This window comes from Salminus brasiliensis, chromosome 4 (assembly GCF_030463535.1).
Source record: "Salminus brasiliensis chromosome 4, fSalBra1.hap2, whole genome shotgun sequence".
Lineage (NCBI taxonomy): Eukaryota > Metazoa > Chordata > Actinopteri > Characiformes > Bryconidae > Salminus > Salminus brasiliensis.
The window spans coordinates 20,711,835-20,735,707 of record NC_132881.1 but is presented as its reverse complement, the minus strand read 5'-3'; the positions used below and the strand labels follow the sequence as shown (position 1 = coordinate 20,735,707).

The 23,873-nt window shown below is 38.7% G+C and overlaps 1 protein-coding gene across 13 annotated transcripts in view; it reads left to right on the top strand.

Moving 5' to 3' along the window:
- Positions 1-23,873, top strand: part of dst (dystonin) — a 141,782-nt gene that overhangs the window by 14,226 nt on the left and 103,683 nt on the right. For all 13 annotated transcript variants that reach the window (XM_072677574.1, XM_072677578.1, XM_072677575.1 and 10 more), the window contains one exon: positions 22,245-22,306. In XM_072677574.1, coding sequence (XP_072533675.1) covers positions 22,245-22,306 — 62 coding nt within the window. The remainder of the gene's footprint in view (positions 1-22,244; positions 22,307-23,873) is intronic.

Sequence of the window (23,873 nt, the reverse complement as noted above, 5' to 3'; positions counted from 1 at the left end):
TAGAAGGTACATGTGTAGCACTGGTAACATTTTGATGGTCCATATATATTCTCTGTAGATACTGAAGTTGTATTTAATTTCTAAGTTTTTTTCTGAATTTTGATCAAAACTAAATATTGGTTTGATGCGAAAACATCAACTTTACAGGAAAAACCCTTTTTAGCTTTCAGTGGAAGTCCATATACAAATATTTTAATCTGTGTAAACAGTTTGAGAATCATTAGATCCTCATTATAAAGAATAAAGTCATTGTAATGATTCACATAATTCACAGTTGAATTCAATACAGGGCAGTCTCAGTAAACAAAAAATGACTAATTTGGCTAAAATTGTGTTCTGTTAATCTGGTTAATATGGTTTAAGTCGATTAGAACATTTCAAACATACAATAGGTACAAAAAATATCTGTGCTATATACAGTATTATCCTTATCTTACAATGTAGCCAATACAATACATACAGTATGTATTGTAACCTCCCTATAGACAACTTATATTAATGAATGTAGGATGCTCATTTGGATTAATGTTTAATTAAAGCCAGGGAGTTTTAGATGCATATTATTAGTTATTACTGTTATTACTGTAATGTAATGTGCTAAGATGCTTTTGGGAAACTTGTAGTAGAATTAATTTATTCCATAATCATGCTTACACTTTATGATGAATTATGTATTTTCAGCATGCTTTGAAAAGGATGTTTCATAAATTAATCTATCAGTTAATAATGACTACATTTGACAAGCCATGAGAACGAGAAAGGCCCAGTTCTTCTGAAGAAAGAATTCAGGCTACTGTTCAGTTCTTTACATGCCTGAACACTTACAATGGGCACAGTATTCTGCTGTGACATTTCACTTGTGACTTCCATTGCAAACTCAGAGGAGTTGTTTGGCAAAACATCAAATGAACTTGAATTATAACTTACCCTGGAAGCAGTCGATCAGATATGTTTGATATCTGATGTGTTCTTTTTTTATTTAACGGGAGATCCTAGGTCGACATTGCTATCAACTGAAATGGTCAGTCTTGTTAAATACACAAAATCTTTTATTTGCTTCAAAAACCCATGATGAAATGAAAGCAAGTGAAGATCACAAATGAGGATCTGGATGCATTGTGAGTGAGCTGGGAGATGTTTTTGGGTCATGAGTTTACAGAGATGATATTGGTGAAAATCTAAGTGCATTGTTTGTTAGCAGTGTTAGCCTAGCAAGTCATGTTCTACTAACTTAAGATATCAAACGTCTTTGCAGATGCATCTGGAGGAAAGGATAAATTACGTTAATTTACTTGCTGCCTAAATGTTGATTTAAAAATAGTTCTGAAAAATGGTTCAGAATTGTCAGAAACAGAGGCTGACATTTGCCTTTGTAAATTGGTTTAATATGCACACTTACATAAGTTGATTCACACCAGTGACATAGTGTTTGTCATGCTGCCAGACCTGTACAATATTAGCACTTCCTTTCTGAGGACCTTTGAGTCATATGACAATTTGTGTTGCCCTCAACAGCTTGGAAACAGTGATTCACATCGCAGCGCTATGCTTTCAGTTAATCTTAGCTTATCACTCTGAAAGTACTGTATACACACAGCGGTCACAGCCTCTCTATCTATTTTCATGTTGTTTGCAGTTTTGCCATGTTTGATGCCTGTGTTGAAACACAGATGTGGGACTGTGATGGGACACTGTAAAAAAACACATGCTTGTGTGCATGGTGCACATATTTTATCCTGTTATTGGTGCAAAACAAATGTTGTCCATCTTTCTCATGTCTTAGCCACCCCAGGACAATCTGTTTTCCTCATTAAACTGCTCACAGGATGTGGCAGAAACTATGAACAATAGCAAGGATGGAATGAATGTGTAGAAGTCCAGAAATCCCTGACGTCCAGTAATGTCCAGTTCTGCAAGGAAGTACCCTAACAGTGAAGCAGCTGTTGTTCAGACAAAAGAGCTTCAGATTAGCTCTTTTTCCCCTGTGATAATAAAGGCCTCTTCTCAACCCTGTAGTTTGCATGTGTAACATTTCAGACTGAGTATGTGAAGGGTGAGAGAGTTTAGCATCTCATGTTTCTTAATGGAGACAATACATACAGGCGTGTGCAAAAGTATGGGCACACCTGGACTTGAATGTAGGTTCTAAAGGATCTGAAGGCTGGTTGTAGGTCATTTCACAGAAACAAGAGATGATTGGTATTCACGTAATACAGCAGCTGCAGAAATGAAATCCTTATCCTTGACCCTTGAACTGGAAAGAAATGTACATTTTTCAATAGGTCTCTAAATTCAAGACTTGAACATTAAGGTGGACGCTGCTCGGGACCATGAATATGTGGGACCAGAAGGTAGCCTTTGACAGGTGAGAAGGATAAATTATAAGCCTTCTGTGTTTTTTTTCTTTACACTGCAAATCCCTCCACTGAAAAGGCTGAGATTTATTGCAGGGGTGGGCGTGTTTTACCCAGTTTACGAGGCCCTTTGATGACATTCCAAGGGTCCCATGGAAAAAAAGCATTGTTGCAGAATGGGGTGACAAAAGATGTAGAGCTGATTTTTGAACTAGAAATGCAGTTTCATTTACTTAAAGTAAAATCTGAAAGTGAAACTCATTCAGGACGGTTGATGCTTATTAATATATTTAGTTATTTATGCACACTTTACTATTTAGTTTTGCCAGTGCAAACATAACATCTGAAATACCAAAATATTTGTCAGAATTAGAGAGATTGTTTTATTTTCAGAAGTAGTTTATTTTGCATGTGCGATCAACAGTACTGTCCTGTCAGAATGCCATAAAACACAGGGCTATGATAAATATAGCTGGTATCTCTAGTGCCAACTTACCTATTACATTCATACAAGGTCAGGAATTCCTAACCCCCAAGACATTAAAAAAATGCTACTAGGTCAGAGAAGCAATTCAAAATGTCCAGCCACCATCAGAGAAGCCTCATGTAGGCCTCAGTGACCAGTTGTGACCATTTTACCTCAAGTAACATGATTCTAGTCCCATCATATTTCATCTCATACTTTATAGCTCAAGCTGTCTAATGGCCTATGAAACATTGTGTAAATAAGTTTTATTCTATTAATATAATCCCCGTCTTATTACAAAACAATGTAACTACATGGACTATAATGTAGAATGTAGTTGTAGAAGGGTTCCTTTGATTTCACAGATTTGTTCACTTAAATTTCATGTGTTGATTTTCTGAGTGTAAATCAGTTAAAACCCTCTACAAAAAACATCTAAAGCACATTCTAAAGCATACATACTGCTGTGTGAAAAATAATAGCACATTAAATACTTTTTTACATTTTATTTAGTTTAGTACGGTAAATTAAAAAAAAAAAAATAGGAACTCATTTACACTGAAAATATGTCATTTGACTAGGAACGCCCAAACTTATAATAGATGGAAACTGAGGATACTGGGATTATACTTTAGGTTCATGATATTTTGGGACATTTTGATAGAATAACGTTATTAGTCATTATTAGATTGTCATCTGCTGTGTCTCGAAATAATGGATTTACCCATGTTTTTTTTAGCTTTTAAATCAGTTTACATGTCAAATAACACATACATTTATAGAAATGCTTTAGCTCCTGAAATAGCCGGTACTACCCGGAATGTGTAATGTCAGACCTATAAGGAGGCCACAGTTCAGAGATACTGTGACCAGCATGACACTGTGCTGGTGGAAAGCTGGCCTCCGGCTTTGAAGGCACATGACCCTGTGAGTGTTCCTAAAACACTGGCTGCTAACTTAATTTTTTTTATTCCAACTTTTTCTTGAGGCATATTAACCTCTGTTGTTGTTGCTAAGCTATGTCATTCGATCAGCTGGTTTTTCCCCTCAGTGTTTACATTCGTTGTATATTTGGTTATTTTCAGTGTTCCTTGCGCTGCACCGCATTAATAATGATGCTATTAATGATTTGGCTATCACAGTATATTGCTTTCATTACAGTGAAGAACTATTTGAAAATAAAAGGATCATTCTTGTCAATGATGGTTTAAAAGAAACCAGATTGTTCTGAATTTTACTCATCATAACCGCTTGCTTTCCTTGTGACTGCCTCTTACTCTGTTGCTAATACTGAAAGAAATCCAGTGGGGGCAAATTAGCACAAGATCGAGCTGTGTGAGTAGAAAGTACTAGATTGGATATCGGGTGAAAAAACATCTAGACTGAAATAGCACACGCAAGGGGTGGGCAGTTTGACCAAGGATGTGGTGGTGTTAACTTCAAGTAGGGCCCAGTCGTACAACTGCTAAATCGTAGGCCACATATGCAAAACCTTTTAATATTTAAATTATATCAAGTTTACAAATTATGTTGTTGTTAATGTGAGATAATTTGGTAACATCCCATTAAACCTATATTTTGTAAGCTTTATGTTCAGTGATATTTATACATATTTGTTTCAGCAGTAACCCCCACTGTAACATCTCTTGTTTGTATTAGTTTGCATTTGGTTTTAAGGCTTTTCCTCATTTGTCCTCTTCTGTCTATCTGACAGTGAATTTACATAAGAACTATGTAACCTCTCTGTTTGTTTGACCTCTCAGTCTCTGGAGGTGTCCAGGAGTCATGTCTCTCATTCTCTGCAATGCACAGCAGTTTTACATGGCATCATCTGTTAGATTAGCTAAAGTTCAGACAGTGTGACTGCGTTAAACTGCACCTCTAAAACCACTAAAAGCTTTCCTTCTGCCAGCTACAAAGAAAGATATGGCAAACAAGCTAACCATTATTTACCATTACATGTGCTTTCTTTCATGGAGTTTGTGAATAGAGTCTTCTTGCATAAATGATGTGCCATTTTTGGTGAATGGAGCCTTCAAATCTTAAGCCCAGAATAATTATTAGGACTACTTATTCTTTCTTTGTAATAAAACAAAATGTAAAGAAGCATAGTGTGTAATTGATCACAATAATGAGATCTAGTGTCACATCTCTGCTTAGTACAATAGCAGGTGATGAGAGCATAATTAATCCTGGTTCACTGGATTTAGTGCATTATGTGAAAATATCATTTATACCTAATTTTTTTTGTCCATTCTAACATAACAGATGATTAGATAGCTAGCTAGCTAGCAATATAGATAGATAGATAGATAGATAGATGGATGGATACTTTATTGATCCTGAAGGAAATTTAGCAGCCAGTAGCAATTGATCAATACAGCACAGTAATACACTAATTACATATTATGTATTTATGCCATGTAGCCCACCCATGTTTTTTAATTAGATTAAGTGCAGTGCCATGTGTGAAATATGTAATAAAACATTGCAATGTGACATCTTTTTGGAGAACAGACTAATATAACCCACTAGGAACACTGAAAACAAACAAATAAACAACAAATGTTAACACTGCTGGGGAAAAAACTCAATTAGCTGATCACATGAAATTGCTTAGCAACAACACACAACAGAGCTTAATATGCTTCAAGACAAAGTAATGATTCATTGTACGAATATAAAAAGCATTGATTATTGAAAATGTGTCGCTAATAGTAACTGTATGAGAAAAGACCTCTTTATAGTCAAGATCTTCATTTAGGTTTCTGTAGTAGAGTTGAATGTTTTAGTTCTAAGTGAATCTCTGCTGAGTGAAGAATAAAAGGTCCCGCTTAACAATATCTAGCCTTCCATGCAGTTAACCAGTCTACTGTCCTGTCACAGTAATAAATCATTTACTACTCTGGCCTACTATATCTGTTCCCATCATGTACTTCATGCATTGAATAACTCGCTATCCGTGTCTGTCTGGTTACTAGAGGGCATTGTCAGGGTGTGGTCTGACCATTCCAAAAAGAACAGTCAATCTGTTATTCGCTTTTCATCCCGATCTTTCAAATAGTAACTGCCTGACCCAATCTAAATGAGAAACGGCTGAAATTTACTAGAGCATTTACTGTGGGTATTTTCCTGACACAAATCTGAGGCTAATAGTAGATAGTGTATAGATATGTCTGTCAGCATTGCAAGACATGTTACTGCATTAGACCTATCAATGCCATAAACCTGGGTACTCCTGCAGGTTTATATCCTAAACAGAGAACTAAACATAACATACTTAGCATTCTTTGTTGTACTTGCTGCTAGCAGGTTGAGTGTGTTATTGTGGTATTAGCCACAAGAGCCACAAAAGCATATGTTTTTCTGCACAGTCACTGCCTTTGTGCTCTTCATCCCCAGAGCTCCGCTTCTCCTCGTCCACTTGCTCCTCCACCCCTCCTCCATGGGCTCTGCCTCTGCTTTAGACTGTTAGCCAGCAGCCTTTTACGACGCATTTTTGTCTATGCTGGCACAAAGGGCGCTTCTGTGTCTCGCGTGGCAGAGTGCAGAGCTGAAGTGTTAACACATCCCAGAGAAACTGAAAAATGTAATTATAACTGTTTATAACTAATTTCAATTTAGGGATGTAAAGATGTGTCAGACCATTGTGACATCACAATGCAAAGACTTGACATTGTATTAATTGTGATATTTAATTCAGTTTCTTGAACACATGTGTAAATTCATTTGCGTAATTGTTGGCCACTAAGAAGGGAAACAAATATTTGGCTGAATGTCTGGTCTTCAGTGTCAGCAGGTTTTTGCCTTGTGATGTCAAAATATTTATATGTGTTGTTACATCCTCCAATAGAAATAATACAGTAGTAATTACATAAAAAAACATTAACTTGTATTTCTTGTGAGTGAGTGGGTTTCTTTTCTTAGTCTTGCTTCCTCTTAAGGTTTCTTCTTCTTGCTGTTAGGGTGTTTTTCCTTTCCACTGTTGCCTTGTTGCTTAAAAGAGGCTCAGATCCAGATTGCGGACTTGTATTGTGACAATACTCGTTGGGAAAAGCATTGTATAAAGAAATTGCAAAAATGACAGTAATCATTAGGTCAGACCAGACTTAACCTCCCCAAATATAGTGCTGTGCACTAACATTAAAGACTGTTCTTCATTTACTCCAGTCAAAAGTTTTTTTTTCAGTGTAAGGAAATAGTAACAGAAACCATATTCAATGTTAGTTTCGGTGTTTAGTGTGTCCTCCCTTTACCTTTATAACAGCTTCTGTTCATTTCAGGAGAATCACATTCAGTGATGTTGAGGTCTGGGTGCTCAGTCCATTGTTCTGAAAGCATCAGCAGCTTTTTGCTTCTTGCCTTTTTCAGTAAGGGCTTTTTGGTCAGCTATAACAGTGTGTAGTTGTCTTCTTACAGAAACAGCTAGATCTGAAATTATAGTGGAGGTTGATTTTTTTCTCTCTCGCAAACATTAAAGCTTTAATCTGATGGGAGCAGTTTTGGTGGTCTAGCAGGTTGTTACACAATCAGATTATCTTATGTCTTATCTTCTCAGAAATCTTCTAAAAACGTAATACTTACCTTATGCCGATCAGCTGTTTTGTCTGGAAATGGAATATGCTCGCTGACTTTTGCGTAGTACTGTAGTTGAAAAAAACAAACAAAAGGAAAGTAATTGTAAAACATAATGTATGTAATTTCAAATATTTTATTTGATATTCTGCTTTTGTTATGTTACATTCATAGGTTTAGGGTATCTAAGCTCAACTGGCTGCCTGTGATGATCTGTGCAGACTGGAGTGGGGTGGGGCGGTGGAGGTTAATGACAATATGGCTGGAGGGAAGCTGAGCCGTTTCCAGTCTCAGAGGCTGGCTTATGGTATGCCGTCACACACAGTGACCAGTGCTGCAGCTGAAAGGATTTCTGGGTCTCAGGCATGGCAGAGTGAGAGCAAAATGAGAGTTGCAAAGGCACACAAATTTACTTCTGTAGACACAAATCTATCTGTCAGATGGATTCAACGACCCTGTAGAGAGTCTTACATAATCTCCATTCCACAGTCAGATGATGGAGCCTGACATAAGCGATGTTACAGGGCAGGGTGGGTTAGCTGACTTAATGGTGCAGTCTCATTGGTCGTAAAGCTTTGAACACTGTTTGAAATCCTTGCTGAAATAGAAAATTAGGCTGCAGCTTAATATAGTATAATATCAGTACTCAGTGAGCATACCTTTTACCTTTATTACAGCTTTCAGGAAAATCCAGAATATCCCAAACACATTCAGTGATATTGAGATCTTGGGTGGTCAGTGAGAACACCGGCAGCTTCAGCAATTGATTCTTATCATGTTAAAGGTTATGGTTCCAAACAGAGCCAGGATTAGAATCATTGTGAAATATCAGATCATTTCTTTTCTCCTGATACCAATTCTAGTACCATCATACATACATACATCTGTTTGTGAATGAAGTATTTTGATTGAAATAATGAACATTGATCATGAACCTGATCTTTCTTCATCAATAAGATGTGCTTGTACATGTTGAAATTTTGTAGCAATGGTGATGTCATTTCCCACCCTGGTGTCCAGCAGCTGTGCAGTGCATGACATCATTGCTACAACTGGAATAACCATCTCCACTTAATGTAGTGTACCATGTGTGTCAGACTAGCCTGTTGGGCTGTTTGCTGTTTTGGGTTTAATTCAGTTTGTCAGTTTTAAAGATGTTTAACTCTGTTCTTCGTGTGCTGAAGTAAAGATAAGGCAATGTGAGGTCTGCTGGCCAGCTCCTGATTTTGAGATTTTGCTGGCTCATGGACAAGCCTGAAATCCCTTCTGCAAATCTCAGCTGCAAGTGATTACTCGTGGAAAACAGTTGCAACAGGACAGGAATGTGTTGGATAACGGTTCAGATGAGGATGATTCTCCACACGCAGATTGTCTACAGGGCACGCAGATAATGGAGAGACTGTGCGTCCATGTGTGTGTGGGTGTGTGTCTGTGTGTTGCTGGTTGTATGTGAATCTCTGTGTGTGAATATGTATGGCTTTGTGCATTTGTGTTTAGGAGTCATGTATATGTATGTGTGTGAAGCGAGGAAAAGTATTTACTGGTTGTTATAGTGATTCATTGTGTGTGTGTGTCTGCAGGCCGCTCCCTGTGCCGGACAGCTCATCTTTGTGTGGGTGAAGTCATGGTGTCATGGTCATGGCTCCACCCATCTGGCCTCATCATTGGCTGACTCAACACAGCCTCTCTATTAAATGAAGTAAAGGATGCTGGGAGAACACACCCAGTGTAACAGATAGGCAGGGCTGTCAGAACCTGTCAGAGCTATTAAGGGAAAGAACAGCCAAGTGCCAGTGGCTTTTCCCCCCTAATGTTTATATCTTTATGGAAATATAGATGTTGAACTTGATCGTTTGGGCTGTTTCTAACTGCTCTATGAACAATGGGCTCACATTTCTTCTCTGCAGATATTGCACTCAGAGTGTGCAACATGTAGTGCACTGGGATTCTAAAGGTTCTGCTCAGTGTAAGAGATTTTCGAAACAATGGGAAGGATTTATCACTACACCCTTTAAAAGGGGGTTCCTCCAGAGTGCATTGTTTTTCCTTTAGGAAAGGATACCTTATTTTAACAGCAAATATGAATACATTAGCAAATAAATTATTCTTATTTTTAATTATAATAACAAAATTTTAGTGTTGTTCCTTTTCTGCCATCTGTGCATTGGCGCATAAATAACACAAACATGCGTGCTACACACTAATGATAATGATAACGGTAATGATTGCAGAACGCTTTATGGTGCTGTACAGTCTATAGGAAACCTGTATTTTAATGCCAAATTCCTGCTGCTTTCATTGAAAATGAAGACTATATCAAACCATTTATGTTTTTTTTTTACTTTTTTAAACAAAAATGACACCAATTTAAATTTTACTTCTTTTGACAACATGGTAGTCTAGCATGTACCGCTGTTGACAGCAACTTAAAATCAATGTTGTATTGTACTGGTTTTGTGTAGTATGGAAAAAGGGTTCTTTGCTTCGTAAAACAGTGAAACCCTTTTTAGAGCTATATTAAACGCAGAAGGTTTCCACCAATGACAAGAATGCTTTAACCAGGCGAATGTTGGCTTTTTTTTAGGATGTAGCACTCATTTCTCTCACCATTGTTACAACCCTAGTGTCTGCATGCTGCACTAGCATTCATCCAGTTATGGACGTTATGGACACACAGTTTTATTTTACCATAGAGCTTAGGTCATCTTAACCCCAGTAGGTTATTTGAGTTAGAAGGTTGGCTCTCTGACCTCAGTGGTAATGCGAAGAGCTTGACTCTGACTGATAGGCGTAAGTGGCTGTGTGCTAATGGCTGAGGCAGCAATCAATACACATCGCAGTCCTCTGGCCCCACCCTGTCCTCAGTGCTACACATAGAACATAGAGCATTATCAGGCGATTATCTACTAAATCATGTCTAAAAAGGGGGAGAGTCTTTATGCATTCTGGAGATAATGGTTTTCTCTGGAGATAATGGTTTATCACTCCTTGATTGCTGAGAGCTAAGCAGCACTGGGCTGCTGTTAGGGTAGAGGTTCTGATTACCACATGCTGAAGCAGGCTCTGGACGTTTGGTGTTTTCAGCTGCTGTGTGGCTGACTTAAGCAGGTGGCCAAGAAATCCCTGTACCGCCCTTCCTCTTGCCTCCCCTTTCACTTTCCTACCATTTAAACATTTGACTACCTTTCAGCTTAGTAATCTACTCTTCTCAGTTGAATCAATTTGTTGAGAGAAGGGTAAGTGTAACCTTGGTTAGCATAGCTTAGAACTGTAACAAGAACAAATCATATATGTATATATTTTTATAACTTATACATTTGACACTCCTGAGTCTTACCGGTTAGCTTTGCCCTCTTCTCTGGGCCTTCTCAGAGTTTAGTCTGCATCCATGCATTCCGTAATGGGATGGACGCAAATGTAACAGTTTTGGGATTTTGGAATTCTGCTTAAGGTTCACAGTCTCTTCGATGTACAGAGCACTCATTATTCTATGCTGTGCTACACTATGCTATAGGTTAGTTTTCCATTCTAGGGCACCTTTGTCGTAGTGGTTTGGTGGAAAACAAAGATGGCTTCTACATAGTACCACTTCTATAGTTCTGAATAGCACAAAAAAGCTTCCAGTATTGTTACAGGTCAAAGGCCCTTTTTCAGCACTGTGTACAACCCATTTTGCTTAGATTGTAGGTGACCTTAACTGTGCATATGCTGTGTTTGAGAGCTCTCCTTTGACACCGGCCATTTTTATTGATGAATGTCATTTGCAGCCAGGCATGGTTCAGTGCAACAGCACTCAAGTATTCATGCCCGTAAGTGCTTCAGATGCTGGCTACACATTGACTTTTTGTTGCTATGTTATGGAAATGTTATGATCCTGTTTTAGCTGCAGGGTTTTTATTGATTTTGTCCGGTATTCCTTTTACTAATATACCCGAGCTCCTTGACACACCTTATGTAAACAGACCCAAAATCAGTTATTATATCATTTTTAGAGGGCAGATGTTAAATAGTATTTTATAGTGCTGTACAGTTGCGAAAGCCAAGAGGAGCAATCAATGACTAGATCTCAAGGTCTTTCTGTTTCTTGCTGTCTAACACCATCCACCACACTTAGATTTTTAGACATTTTTAGGTATGTATAACAGCTTGTTTGTAGCCAGCCAATAGTCTTGATTCCTATTTGAGTGATTTGGAAGCATTCTGTGATGGCCTATTGTAGGGCTTGTGTTCAGGATCATAATCCTGCTGTAGAAACCATCCTCTTTTCATTTTAAGCTATTTTGGCATCCACAGTCATGTTTCCGTCCAGAACATTCTGGGGTTTTACTGAATTCTTTCTTCCCCTCTACCTGTGAAATGTTCCCAATGCCACAGGCTGCAACACCAGCACAAAGCATGATGTATCCACCTCTGTGCATAATGGTTGTAATTGGCTTGTTTAGATGGTCCTTTAAAATATCTGATTCTAAATGTTGTGTTGAGTACTGTTCTGATAATTCTTCTATGAAGGTTGTATTTGTGCAGGTGTCATTTCACAGTAGAACAGTGCACCACCACTCCTGCTGCTGAGTTTTCCTGAAGGTCTGATTTCTAGAAATTCTATGAGCAGTTCTCTCAGAAGGTTTTCTCAGTTTTTAAGACCTCCACTTGACAGAGACAATATACAGGATATACAGAATTTTCAGTGAGTTATAAGGTCTGTAAAATGTGACTGCTTTGCTGGTATTTGTGAATAAATATTACACTTTGCCACTCTTAACCGTGAGTAAACGGGACTTGTTGGACGGGATGTTGTCTAGCTTACGTGAGAAGTCAGAGATAGGGTGGTGTTATTGTTTACTGCTTAAGCCTCTTAAGCTTCTGGCTCTGAAGGCCTCACTGTCACAGACACACATTTCGTAAGCCAATCTTTCATTTGAGCTAGACGTCTCAGTAGTTCAGAATGAGAAGAATGTCACCTACAATGTTTGTTTGTTTCACTCCTCCTGCTTCTGCTTATTTCTCAACTTCTCTCCTTCAAGACTGACATATCTGACAGCATGCCGGCATGGCAAAACACATCAACACATAATTCCAACCAAATGATGGTTCTAGTAAAATTACCAGCCAAGTGAGTTTACAGGGGTATGTGCTATGTAGAGCAAGCACTGCTTAGAAGATGAAAGATAGAGAGGGCCGGTTTATGAGTGTTGTCAGACCAGATCTAAATGACTAGTTGTCTGAGTGTTGGGGAGCTCACTACTGCACTCTAAAAGGTGATGTCATCTGAAACACCTCAATCCCACATGCTCCGCAGTCTGCAGTCCAGTCTCTCTGCAGTTGCCCTTTTGGTGACGGGGTGTACTTGTCATGCTCCTTTATGTCTGACTTTATTTTAGGGCAAGCTTGCAGTCTGGCACTGGCACTGCGTAGCTGAACCCTGCTGTGGGGTTAGGAGAGTAAATGAAGGTAACAGAGAGAGAGAGAGAGAGAGAGAGAGAGCTCTATATAAAATTTTTTGTAAAGGAAACACCCCTCTTGCTCAGATGTCGGATGCATTTATTTTCTGTGGCGTGATGTGTTAATATCCTCAACTTTATTATCAGTCCATGAAGCGTTTGCAAACTGATTGACAAACTGTAAACTATTCAGCTGGCTTCTTTGTGCTTTTGCCAAGAACATTACATAACTTATTTGAATTTGATAAAACATTACTAGATATTCTAACTTGAAACATTAGTTAATCTCCTGTGCCCTATTGAACAAAGCACAACAATAAACGTTCTCTGTGAAAGGCAAACCCTAATCATGTAGAAGGATTTTTACATGCCTGAAATGAATAGGCGAGAGGGCGGGGTATGAGGCCGGAAGGACATCGCAGAACTGGAGTATATAGTGGGCATGACAGGAGACCCCTGGCTATTTTTAGCTATCCCAAAGCATTTGCTTACAAAAAGCAACACCAACTGCCTCACCAGATCTATGACTGTCCAATTCTTAACACAAAGTAGTGGCTTATACAGATACCAATAACTGATTACTATAGTCCATATACACTGAATGTCAAAAAGTATCCAGACACCTCATCTGATCGGTGAACTCCACTACGTTGAGGTACACCCTGTGCTGACACAGATGTTCATTGGCTCACAGACAGCTTGCATAATCTCCATAGTAAAGCGCTGACTAATAGAACAGGGTGATCTGGAGAAACCACTAGGCCTGTCACAATTATATTGTTGGACAATAAATTATATAAAAGAAATAATTGTGACCATTTTACGCCACTGATATAATGATATTATGATAGCATAGTAATGCAAACACATCATTTTACAGAGCAGTGAACTTTAAATTCATCATTGGGAGATGTAGGTTTTGGACTGCCTATCAAAGATTTGTTTGTATATATAAATTGTTTGTATATTTTTTACCATGCCAATGGCAAGTGCCAGCTAGAGAGGTGGCCAGTATTGTGCGGTGGAGCAGTTAAACTGTGAGTCACTCTCTGGATTGATGGAGCGCCGTCCAGTACCTTTGGGATGAACTAAAGTGACGTCTGTGATCCAGAGCTACTCATCTAACATCAGTCATTTAATAAAAATCAAGTGTGTTTGGGTTTCTGGGTTAAACAGTAAACAATGGCATAAAACTGCATACATGTTTATTTTTAAAAGCAACGGGGAGCTCATGTGAGAGAGACAGCAGGTAGGTCACATGTCAGTCCAGTCCACTCAGAATAATCAGTTTTCCACAATAGATTATCCCTGTATGGTAGTTTTTCACTGTAATTACACACTGTAGGTCTTATCCAATCTCCTGCTATCAGTATTTGTGTCAACAAAAAGGAAGAGGAAGAGGCCTTATTACTGGAATTTAATATACTGGCGGCTGATATGTTAAAAAAAAACCCTATGAATGCACTCTACATGTTTGTGAAGCTGCACTAGAGAAAACAGGATGTTGGTCCTTAAGGTTATATTTTAAACTTGACTCTACTAAAAGGGACACTTAGGAGACACAAAGTCCACTATTTCCAGCATGTTTTGGTCACTTATGTAAGCTGCCTTCTGTTGCATGGTAATCATCTGTTTGTCTGGCAAGAGGCGAGTGACTCTTATGATCTTAATGTTAAAATTATAGAGGAAAGCATAAAGCAGCTTTCAGTCACCAGCCCTGCTGCTACACTGCTGCCATGATGGTGAACTGTTTTGGTGAAAGCGTGTTACATCTTGTCAACATTCTCTTGCATTTTGAGATTTTGAGAGAGTTGCAGTTTATGTGATTATGTGACGTGATGAGATTGATACTGAAACCTTTCTCAGGACATGTTCAGGCTTAACATCTGTCATCCATTTCATCAGCAAAGTCTTGCATCCAAGGCATGCATTTCTATATCAGCTTAATCTGTATTTGAACAGCAGGTGGTATTTTTAGATTCTGGTTTTAGATTCTGATTTAAGATTTACTTTTTGAACCTGTTTGTTTTGAATTATTTAGACCACTGATTATTTGCTAACAAACATGAACTTGACCATGTCAAAATCCCACGGATGTAAGGTTTGGCATGTATTCTTGAATGACTGAGTTGGATTACAAATGAAATATTTTTCAATACCCAGCTTGCACCAAGGGATTCCGGGTAGACAATTTCTCTATACACAATATTTATCGCAATATTTTTGCATGTAAACAAACTGCATCAGTAGCGACAAATTCTTAAAAACTGCCATTTCAGTACTCTCCCATACTGAGTACAGTGATTTATATTTATAATCTGCTGCAGTGCATCCAATTAAACAGCACTCTCTATAAGGAAATGTGTAGTTGGTCAGTGTTTCTTGAGCACCGATGATATCACCTATAGACTTGTTTGTAACACAATAGAATTTTTCATGATTTTAATAAAATACCATCATATTGCCCCTACTCTGGACCAGACCCGCACAATATTGCCCCTACTCTGGACCAGACCTGCACAATATTGCCCCTACTCTGGACCAGACCTGCACAAGACCTGCATCATCACTGCAATGTGGACATGCGCAATAATCACATTGCAATGCCACAAATTTAATTCAATGTTACAGCCGTTTTGCTGCTTTGCAGCTTTGTGATTGGTGATTAAATGGCCTATGTTAGCGTTACTCAAGATTAGGATCTCCCAAACACATATTATTAATAAATGCAGGTTCTGCAGGTCATTAAAGCCGGTCAGACATTTGCAGTGTCTGCTGTTACTCAACTGTACACATACACTCTTTAGTTATGTCTGAAAGCTTAGAGCTATTAAAACCAGTGTTCACTTGGCACTTGACAAAACAGCGGCCTGGCCAAACCAGTAACACCCTGTCAGTGATACTGCAAACAGCAACTCAGTGGAGCCACGGATCAAGTGCTACTGGGACGCATTGTATTACCCTGCATGTCTGACTGTCCTTTAGAGCACTAAGCTGTTAGAGGAGCATGTTTACATTTACTTTAAGCATTTCCCTAAAGGAGCTACTTCCAGCCAGTGGCAGTGAGCAGCGACTAGTGGTAGACCATTACCTGAGGTCACACTTGGCAGTCATTAAATATGTAAAGGTGCACGTATTTGTCACTGTACAGCAAAATGTGTCCTCCACATTTAACCCACACACACTAGAGCAGTGAGTACACACACCTAGAGCGGTGGGCAGCCAACTCCAGCGCCCGGCGAGCAGAGAGGGTAAAGGGCCTTGCTCAAGGGCCCAACACTGGCAGCTTGCCAAGCCCGGGATTCGAACCCACAACCCTGTTATCGATAGCCCGGCATTCTAACCACTGAGCCACCATTGCCCCTACATGTTAACACTTTCACAGAGCATTTATTAGGCAACATTAGTATTGTGGGTACACAGTGCACTGGCTTCTAGAATAACATTTACATTTATGGCATTTAGCAGACGCTCTTATCCAGAGCGACTTACAAAGTGCTTTGCTATTTACCCAAGAAAAACTTTAGCTAGTTAGAATAGACCAATAATTCAAAGGATACCTCTAAGCTTTAGACATTACTAAACACAAGACAATAAGGTGACCATAGTACTCTAATCGTATTCTCGGAAGAGATGGCTCTTCAGTCTGCGTTTGAAGACAGCGAGCGACTTGGCCGTTCAGACACCCAGGGGAAGCTCGTTCCACCACTTTGGTGCCAGGACAGAAAAAAGCCAGGATGCTTGTCTTCCGCAAATTTTGAGGGATGGCGGGTCAAGCCGAGCCGTACTTGAAGCTCGAAGGACTCTAGGTGCGGATCGGCTTTTGACCATTGCCATCAAGTATGGAGGGGCTGGTCCGTTCTTGGCTTTGTAGGCCAGTGTCAGGGTTTTGAATCTGATGCGGGCAGCTACAGGAAGCCAGTGAAGAGAACGCAGTGGAGTGACATGGCTGAATTTAGGGACATTGAAGACGACCCATGCCGCTGCATTTTGGATGAGTTGCAGGGGCCTGATGGTGCGCAGAGGGAGACCAGCCAGAAGAGAGTTGCAGTAGTCAAGTCTAGAAATGACGAGAGACTGAACAAGCACCTGGGTGGCCTCTCTAGAGAGGAAGGGTCGAATAAGCATTTGACATTTAAAATATGTAGGGATGCATAATAAAAATTAGATTAAAGAAATAGATGCTAATCCAAAAAGATGTAGTCGCAGTTTCTACATTTTATCTAGCAAAATGGGAAAAGATTCATTGATGGATATTGTAGCAGGGCAATGTGCAGAAAATGGTGAATGAATCTAATGCACTCCTGTCTCAAATTTAGTCTGAAACAGCACATACTCACAAATGTATTGTGGTTTGTTTTACTTTGAGTGGGGTAGTGTTTGAGTGATTGAGTAGTTGGAACATGATGGCCTACTTTTAGTAGTTGATCTTTAACATAAATAGCTTTTTTAACATAAATACCGACTTCATCATTGTAATGCTCTTGTTGCTATTGTGATGCTATTGTGACTTTTAAAAGGGAGAATTATGTCTCTATTGTTGCTACTCTGGGCTTGGTACGCTGCTCAATGCCTTATGTTACTTAGGTGAAGCGGGCAGAACAATGTTTGCCAGCGTATAAAATCTTATAAAATCAATCAATATTACTCAATATTACCACGTCAGTCCATATGCTTCTTTTACCTTCAGATGTCAGTTCTATGTAATGCCTTTGTAAAGGGTTTCCTTTAAGGGTGACTCAAAGTGGAAATTACACTTGCCAGCTGTAGGGTAAGTTATAAAAGACAAATATTCAAATTTGTATTTGCCGATAAATAAATAGTGGTATCAGAACATAAAAAGTGGTAACATGTCATCTCTATTAAACCTATTTTAGAAGTTGTTTCTGAATAAACTTATCAGCTTAACAGCTCTCCACAGAACCAACAAGTAAAAGAAGCAATGATGCATAAAGGAATGACAGAATGTCAGACTTCCAGCATATATTATGTGAAGCCACTCATCAACAAAATATTATCAAGTGGATATTCATTTCCTGTCAGGCAAGTCACACGCAAGGCCCTTCTTGCTGCTGTTGTCTTTTAATAGAAAAGCTGTTTTATGTAGAGAGCCATTTTTAATTGAAGCACTTCACGTCACAAGATGAGCATCTGAAAGCGGCTGTCGTTCTTATACTACACAAGCACTTTTAGCAAAAAGGGCTGTATATATAGTATTCTTTGACACTTTTTGGAACTATGTCGAACAGTTACGAACAGTCGAACAGAGCTACAATAGATAATACATTTAACCCCAAAAACATTGTTAAGCTGTTAAGTATGGTGGTGGTAGCTGACCCCAAGCACATGTCAGAGGTAGTTGGCCTTTAGAAAGGCCTCTCCAAAATCCAGACGTCACCTGTATCAAAAACCTTTTCTATTTTTTTTTTTTTAGAAAAAAAATCAATACTTGTGCACCAAATTCTTGTTTTTGTCTATTAAATATATTTTATATTCATTCTACCCCAGAAAAAAATATAATTGAAAGTCCAATATTACAATTTATGAACTGTCAAACAATCTTTTCCTTTTTTTGCTCTTAAAAAAACACTGTCTTTAATAAAGATCCCTTGATTTACCCACTTTTAAGATTATATCACAGTTTGAATGAATCTGATTAATTATTTTATTCCCCATTTTTGGATGCAATATGGACTCATTTTTTATAAGGTTTTGCAAAGAAAAAATATTTAATAGTACAAGAGAACCATTTATGCATTCTGTACATAACCATTGTCTTTACTGCTGGATCCATTGAAGAATTTCAACCCATTGTCTTTATTGAAGAACCATTTTTATAGTATCAACAATTTACTATTGTTCAGAACTTGTGTGTGTAAAGGAACCTGCTGGCGGGCTGTTTCATTTATCTTCTGGAATTTATGGTGTGTTAATGTGTTTATGATTACAGCCATGCTAGCTTAATCAGCTTTGTTATTTGTCATTATCTGATAATCACATTGCATCTGGGATTGGCTTATTTATTGTCACAGAAGCAGAGAGTTAGTACCTGTAAACCAGCTCTCAGGTGTTAGTCTGGACTTAACAGAAGGGTTGGGCTTTGATCTGAGCTGTGGAATTTATGAGTGTCCACGACCTTTACTTCCAATATAGTTTGATGAAGGACAAGACGAATTATCTGATTGCAGTGGTGAGCTGTTTGGATATCATTCCAATGTAGAAATGTACTGAAGTGGTGAGTCAAGCTTTCAAATGCTTTCATTCCTCAAGGGGGCACCATTCTTCTAAGATTAGACTGTAAGCTGTTTTGAGGGAGGCCCATAAGATTTTGGAACTGTGTCTTCGTGTTGTCATGTTAAATCACATGTATTGGTATCCTTGTATCATTGCTCACTCTAAAGGTATGACATAGAGATACTGAAAACTCTGTTGAACACATATTGAAGAAAAGATAGAGCTCCTGAACCCGATTGGCTGGTTTTCTAGACAGAAGTCTTAGATTAAATTTCATCAACATTCTCTTTAAGCAATTCCAGTTTAGTCCAAACTGGTATAGGAAACCTGTCCCTGTGTTATTTTTAATACAATACACTCACAAGCTTGTGATTAAAACCAGGTTAAACCATCTGGTGTGCCTCAACTGCGATGACCAATGGTCATATGACCTTGATAATAAAGGCGCAGTCATTCAGCAGTCTGCTTGCTTAGATAATGGCCACTGTTGGTTTGTTTCTGTGAACTGTCTGCAATAAAGAAAGTGATGATTTGGTAATGGGGTAGCTTAATGCTAAATATCTGTGTATATACTCCCATTACTTATTAGCTACATTAAAATCATAAGCTCTTTTTTCTAAGCAAACTCTGATCACCAGATGTGTATTGGCTGCTTGCCTGCATTTGTGAAGTGAAGGGAAAGCTCTTTTCTTTAATGGTCACTCAGAATTCCACACAAACACCTACTCTTCTAAGTTTGCACAGTGCCCACATACTGCAGCTGATACAATACTCAAGATACTCCTCTTTTGCTCTTATAAAAGGTCCTTAAAGGTCCGGAAGGCAGTGCTCGATTTAGTGTGCCTTACAACCTGCTGTAAGACCTCTAAGAGACCATGCTTACGGTAGCAGGAAGTGGAGTGTGCAGGCCTTGAGTAAACATTTGGCCATGTGGCGGAGATTTTTGCTCACAGCATGACGCTGGAAAACCTGACCCAACTTGTTCTGAAATGGTGCGAGAGAAAGAGAAACAGAGAGAAAAAGAGAAGTCACTGCCTTGAAGGCGTTGAGGCAGGCAGGAGTCCCTCCCTCAGTAGCATGGAGCACCCATGTGTTCTTTATAGTAGGACTGACAGACCATGCAGGCTGTGCTGAGGGCACCTGTGCCGAGGATGTTGGAGCTCATGAAGAGTGACGGGGAGTTCAGGGCTCACCTGGTGATGCTCATGTGCTGCTTGGGTCAGTAGTTCTATTCTAGTGCTGCACTTTCTCTGCCGCATGACTTCTGACTTTCTTGTTTCAGCTTGAAACTATCCTTGGAAATTAAGGGGCTGTGTTTGTCATTGATAGGTGGTCGGATTTGACTGCATGTGGTTAATATTTCCTCTGATGTATTGCTCCATTTAGAAACGTGTCTAAAGTAAAGTTAGTGCTACTTAAAGGGCCGTTCTGACCATATACTAAATTCATTTTTGTGTTTTTGTCCATCAATGTAGTGTGAAAAATATAATGACTCAATCATTTTGCCACATCTCTTACCAGAGGTACAATACATAATACAATAATGTCACAATAATGATGAAACATTGTCATATTGCTTACCTCAACCATCAGAATTCTCTCAGTACAATACTCAGCATGCATTTCTGATCCTTGTGTATGAATAAATAAAGGCTAATACAGACATAAAAAAGCACAGAAAAATGAATCATCGACCCCAAAACACTTGTAGTTTTTCAAAAGTTGCTCCCACCTTGAGGTTGCATCATTATTTTCCTATTCTTTAAATAAGACAATCACAGTGTAGAGGTTATCGTGGCATGGCAGAAGGAGGCGATTACGCATGTTGTTGCGACATTTTTTATCCTTGCCAGAGTGTCCTATTAATGTTGGTAATGTTAAGCTGATAAGTGAATGATAGCTGTAATAGTAACAGCTGCTGTGTACGTTACACAGTGTAGATGATGTATCTGTGTTTGTAACGGTCAGAGTTATCACAGTATTTCTTGATAATGCTGTTTGAATAAAGCCGTATCTGTGCTGGTACTGATTTGGTATAAAAGCTTCTCTTTACACCCATTCTAAAACCGGGACACTCGTCCTTCTGTGACTGTGGCATGGATGTGGGCTGGTCTGTTGCCGTAGTTACTGGAAACAGAAAATACTGTGGTCAGGAGAGGTACGTAATGGAACCAAGGCCTTATGGAGACTGAGTCTTTTCAGTATGGCTGTCTATAATTATCTGTTCTCTCAGAGGAGGATATGAGTCGTGTTGCACAGAGCTTTATGTGAAATTAGATTTATGTCTTTCGAGAGCAAAATTAAGATCCTCATACAGTGTTATGGTAACGCGATACAGTACAGTACTGTGCTGTTTATTTTCATTCTTTTATTTTCACTTTGTCTTTAAGACTGATATTCAGGCATGTAAAAGTTTGGACCTTGCGTGTGTAAAAACTAACACAAATTTGTGACGATAAACTGATTTTCAACAGGTTTAACCTGATGCAAGATTTAGACGCACCAAGTTATTTTCTACTGCGCAAAGACAACTGCTCAATTTGACCTAATTGGAAGAGAAGAAAACGCTTCCTTACCGCAAAATTCAACATCACACATTTTTACATATCTAAACAATCCTGATGCATTTTGGGAAACAGCAGTCTGTGAACTTTTTGGGTGCAATGAGTTATGAGATATGTTTGGAGAAAAAGAACACTTTTCCAACTGTTTTCCCTACTAGGTCTAAAAATGGATTCGATGGAACACCAGCAAAATCAGGAAGCAAACATCACAGCATCTGCAGAAAAGCTGAAAATGAAAAGGGGGTGGCTTCTACAGCAGGATAATGATCTTAAACACATTAAAATCTATGATGAACTGCCTCAAGAGTTGATTTTGCCATGACCCCAGACTCCCAGAACGAGAGGTCTTTTGCAAGAAAGAATGGGCCAACATTTTTTCCCAAACTGAAGAACTGAAAGAAGCTGGCTACAAAAAAGCATTTACCAGCTCTGACACAGGTCACAGCAGGATGTTATTTAGTAGTACAGAAATATTCCAAACCATTCCACTGTATTTGTAAATATCCTCGGTTCTGATTGGCTGCCCTTTATTGTGCGTCAATCAAACTGAAACACTTATTATAAAATATGAAATACAATGCAATGCTAACTGCATGTCTGTATGTCTTTACAGATGAAAGAGACAGAGTGCAGAAAAAGACGTTTACAAAATGGATCAACCAGCATCTCCTGAAGGTAAGCCATCATCTCTCGTCGCCCGTAGGTTTTGAGGATATTTTTACAACTTGTGTCGTGGTGCAGTCTCTTTTTACTACGGATGAATCTGATGCTTGCATTCATTCATTCATTCATTCAGTCAATGGAGTAGTCAGAGTGGAGTATTCAGACAGAGCTCAGTCAAAACCTGGTGATGGGATTGTCATTCTTATCAGCATAATAACTGTATATAGGTTTTTAAACAATTTAAATACAGATACATACTGTAACAGTCTACAAGAAAAACATGTAGATCCACAGTAGTACATTTTTAGTTAAAGGTAAAGTGTTTTGAGTTTAGATTCTCTGCCCGAGCCCAAGCTTAAGAGAATGGTCTTTGACGTAGGCCTATGTTTTTAGCGCTATTTTTTATTTTATATGAAGCTGTGGAGTGATAATCATATATAGCAAAGTAGCAAATCACACTGTGATAGAAATGCACAGGTGCACAGGTTAAAATGTTAACGCACACTTGAGCTCCTCTGCTTGTCTGCATTACACTTGACCTGCTGCACTGTGTGTAGCCAGCGGGATGGGCCCGGTGTTAACCTGTGCTGGAATCCTTCAGCCTGCTAAATGTTGCCTCATTCATATATTTTTTAGGGGGGCTTGGGTAGCGAAACATAGCACTTGAAATTGTCTAAGAATAGTGACTAGTTATGTTTGTTCAAACAACAGTGGCACAAACGGCATTAGCAAGCTAACCGGCTAATTTGCTATGTGGATTACACAACTGTACTGCACTACACTGTCATGCAGGTACATCCACAGTAGTGATAGCCTGACTGCCTGTTTTAGTAGCCAGCCATTAAAAACAATTAAAATGTCTTATCTGTTTCTTATCTAAGCAAAAATTCAGCACCGCTTTTGAATCAGGTCACAGAGCTCTCGCCATTGTTCAAAAGCCAAGCCAGTGTTTATCCTGGTTTTAGCAATGGCTTTATCACACTCTCTTTTGACGTGCCAGCTCTCTACAGTGCTAATTCTACGATTATTTGACCTGATAGTGGGTGAATAAGCAGGTGATGTTTTACGTTCTGTTCACAGAAGATTTTGTATTGCTGATGTTTATATCATCAGCATTAGAAATCTTACAGCTTAGATAACATTTTACATATTTTTATATCAGGAAAAGCACAGCCTGGTGTTAAATAATGGGTTAGCTGCCATTGTTTTAAATATGTGTTTCACATGTTTAGTATTTCTACATATAATTAGCTGTAATGCGTTCCCTGTTTTGGACCACACCAGGTAAGAGAGTATTAGCATCATTAAAAAGATACCAGCAGGTTGCAATCTATCTATCTATCTATCTATCTATCTATCTATCTATCTAGATAGATAGATAGATAGATAGATAGATAGATAGATAGACATATATAGATAGATAGATAGACATAGATAGATAGACAGATAGATAGATAGATAGATAGATAGATAGATAGATAGATAGATGCGGTTTAAAATTTAGTGAAGTGCGACACCTCAAGCAAAACATATTTGTGTAAAAGGACATTTTAAAAACTACTACAGAAACAAACCTTAA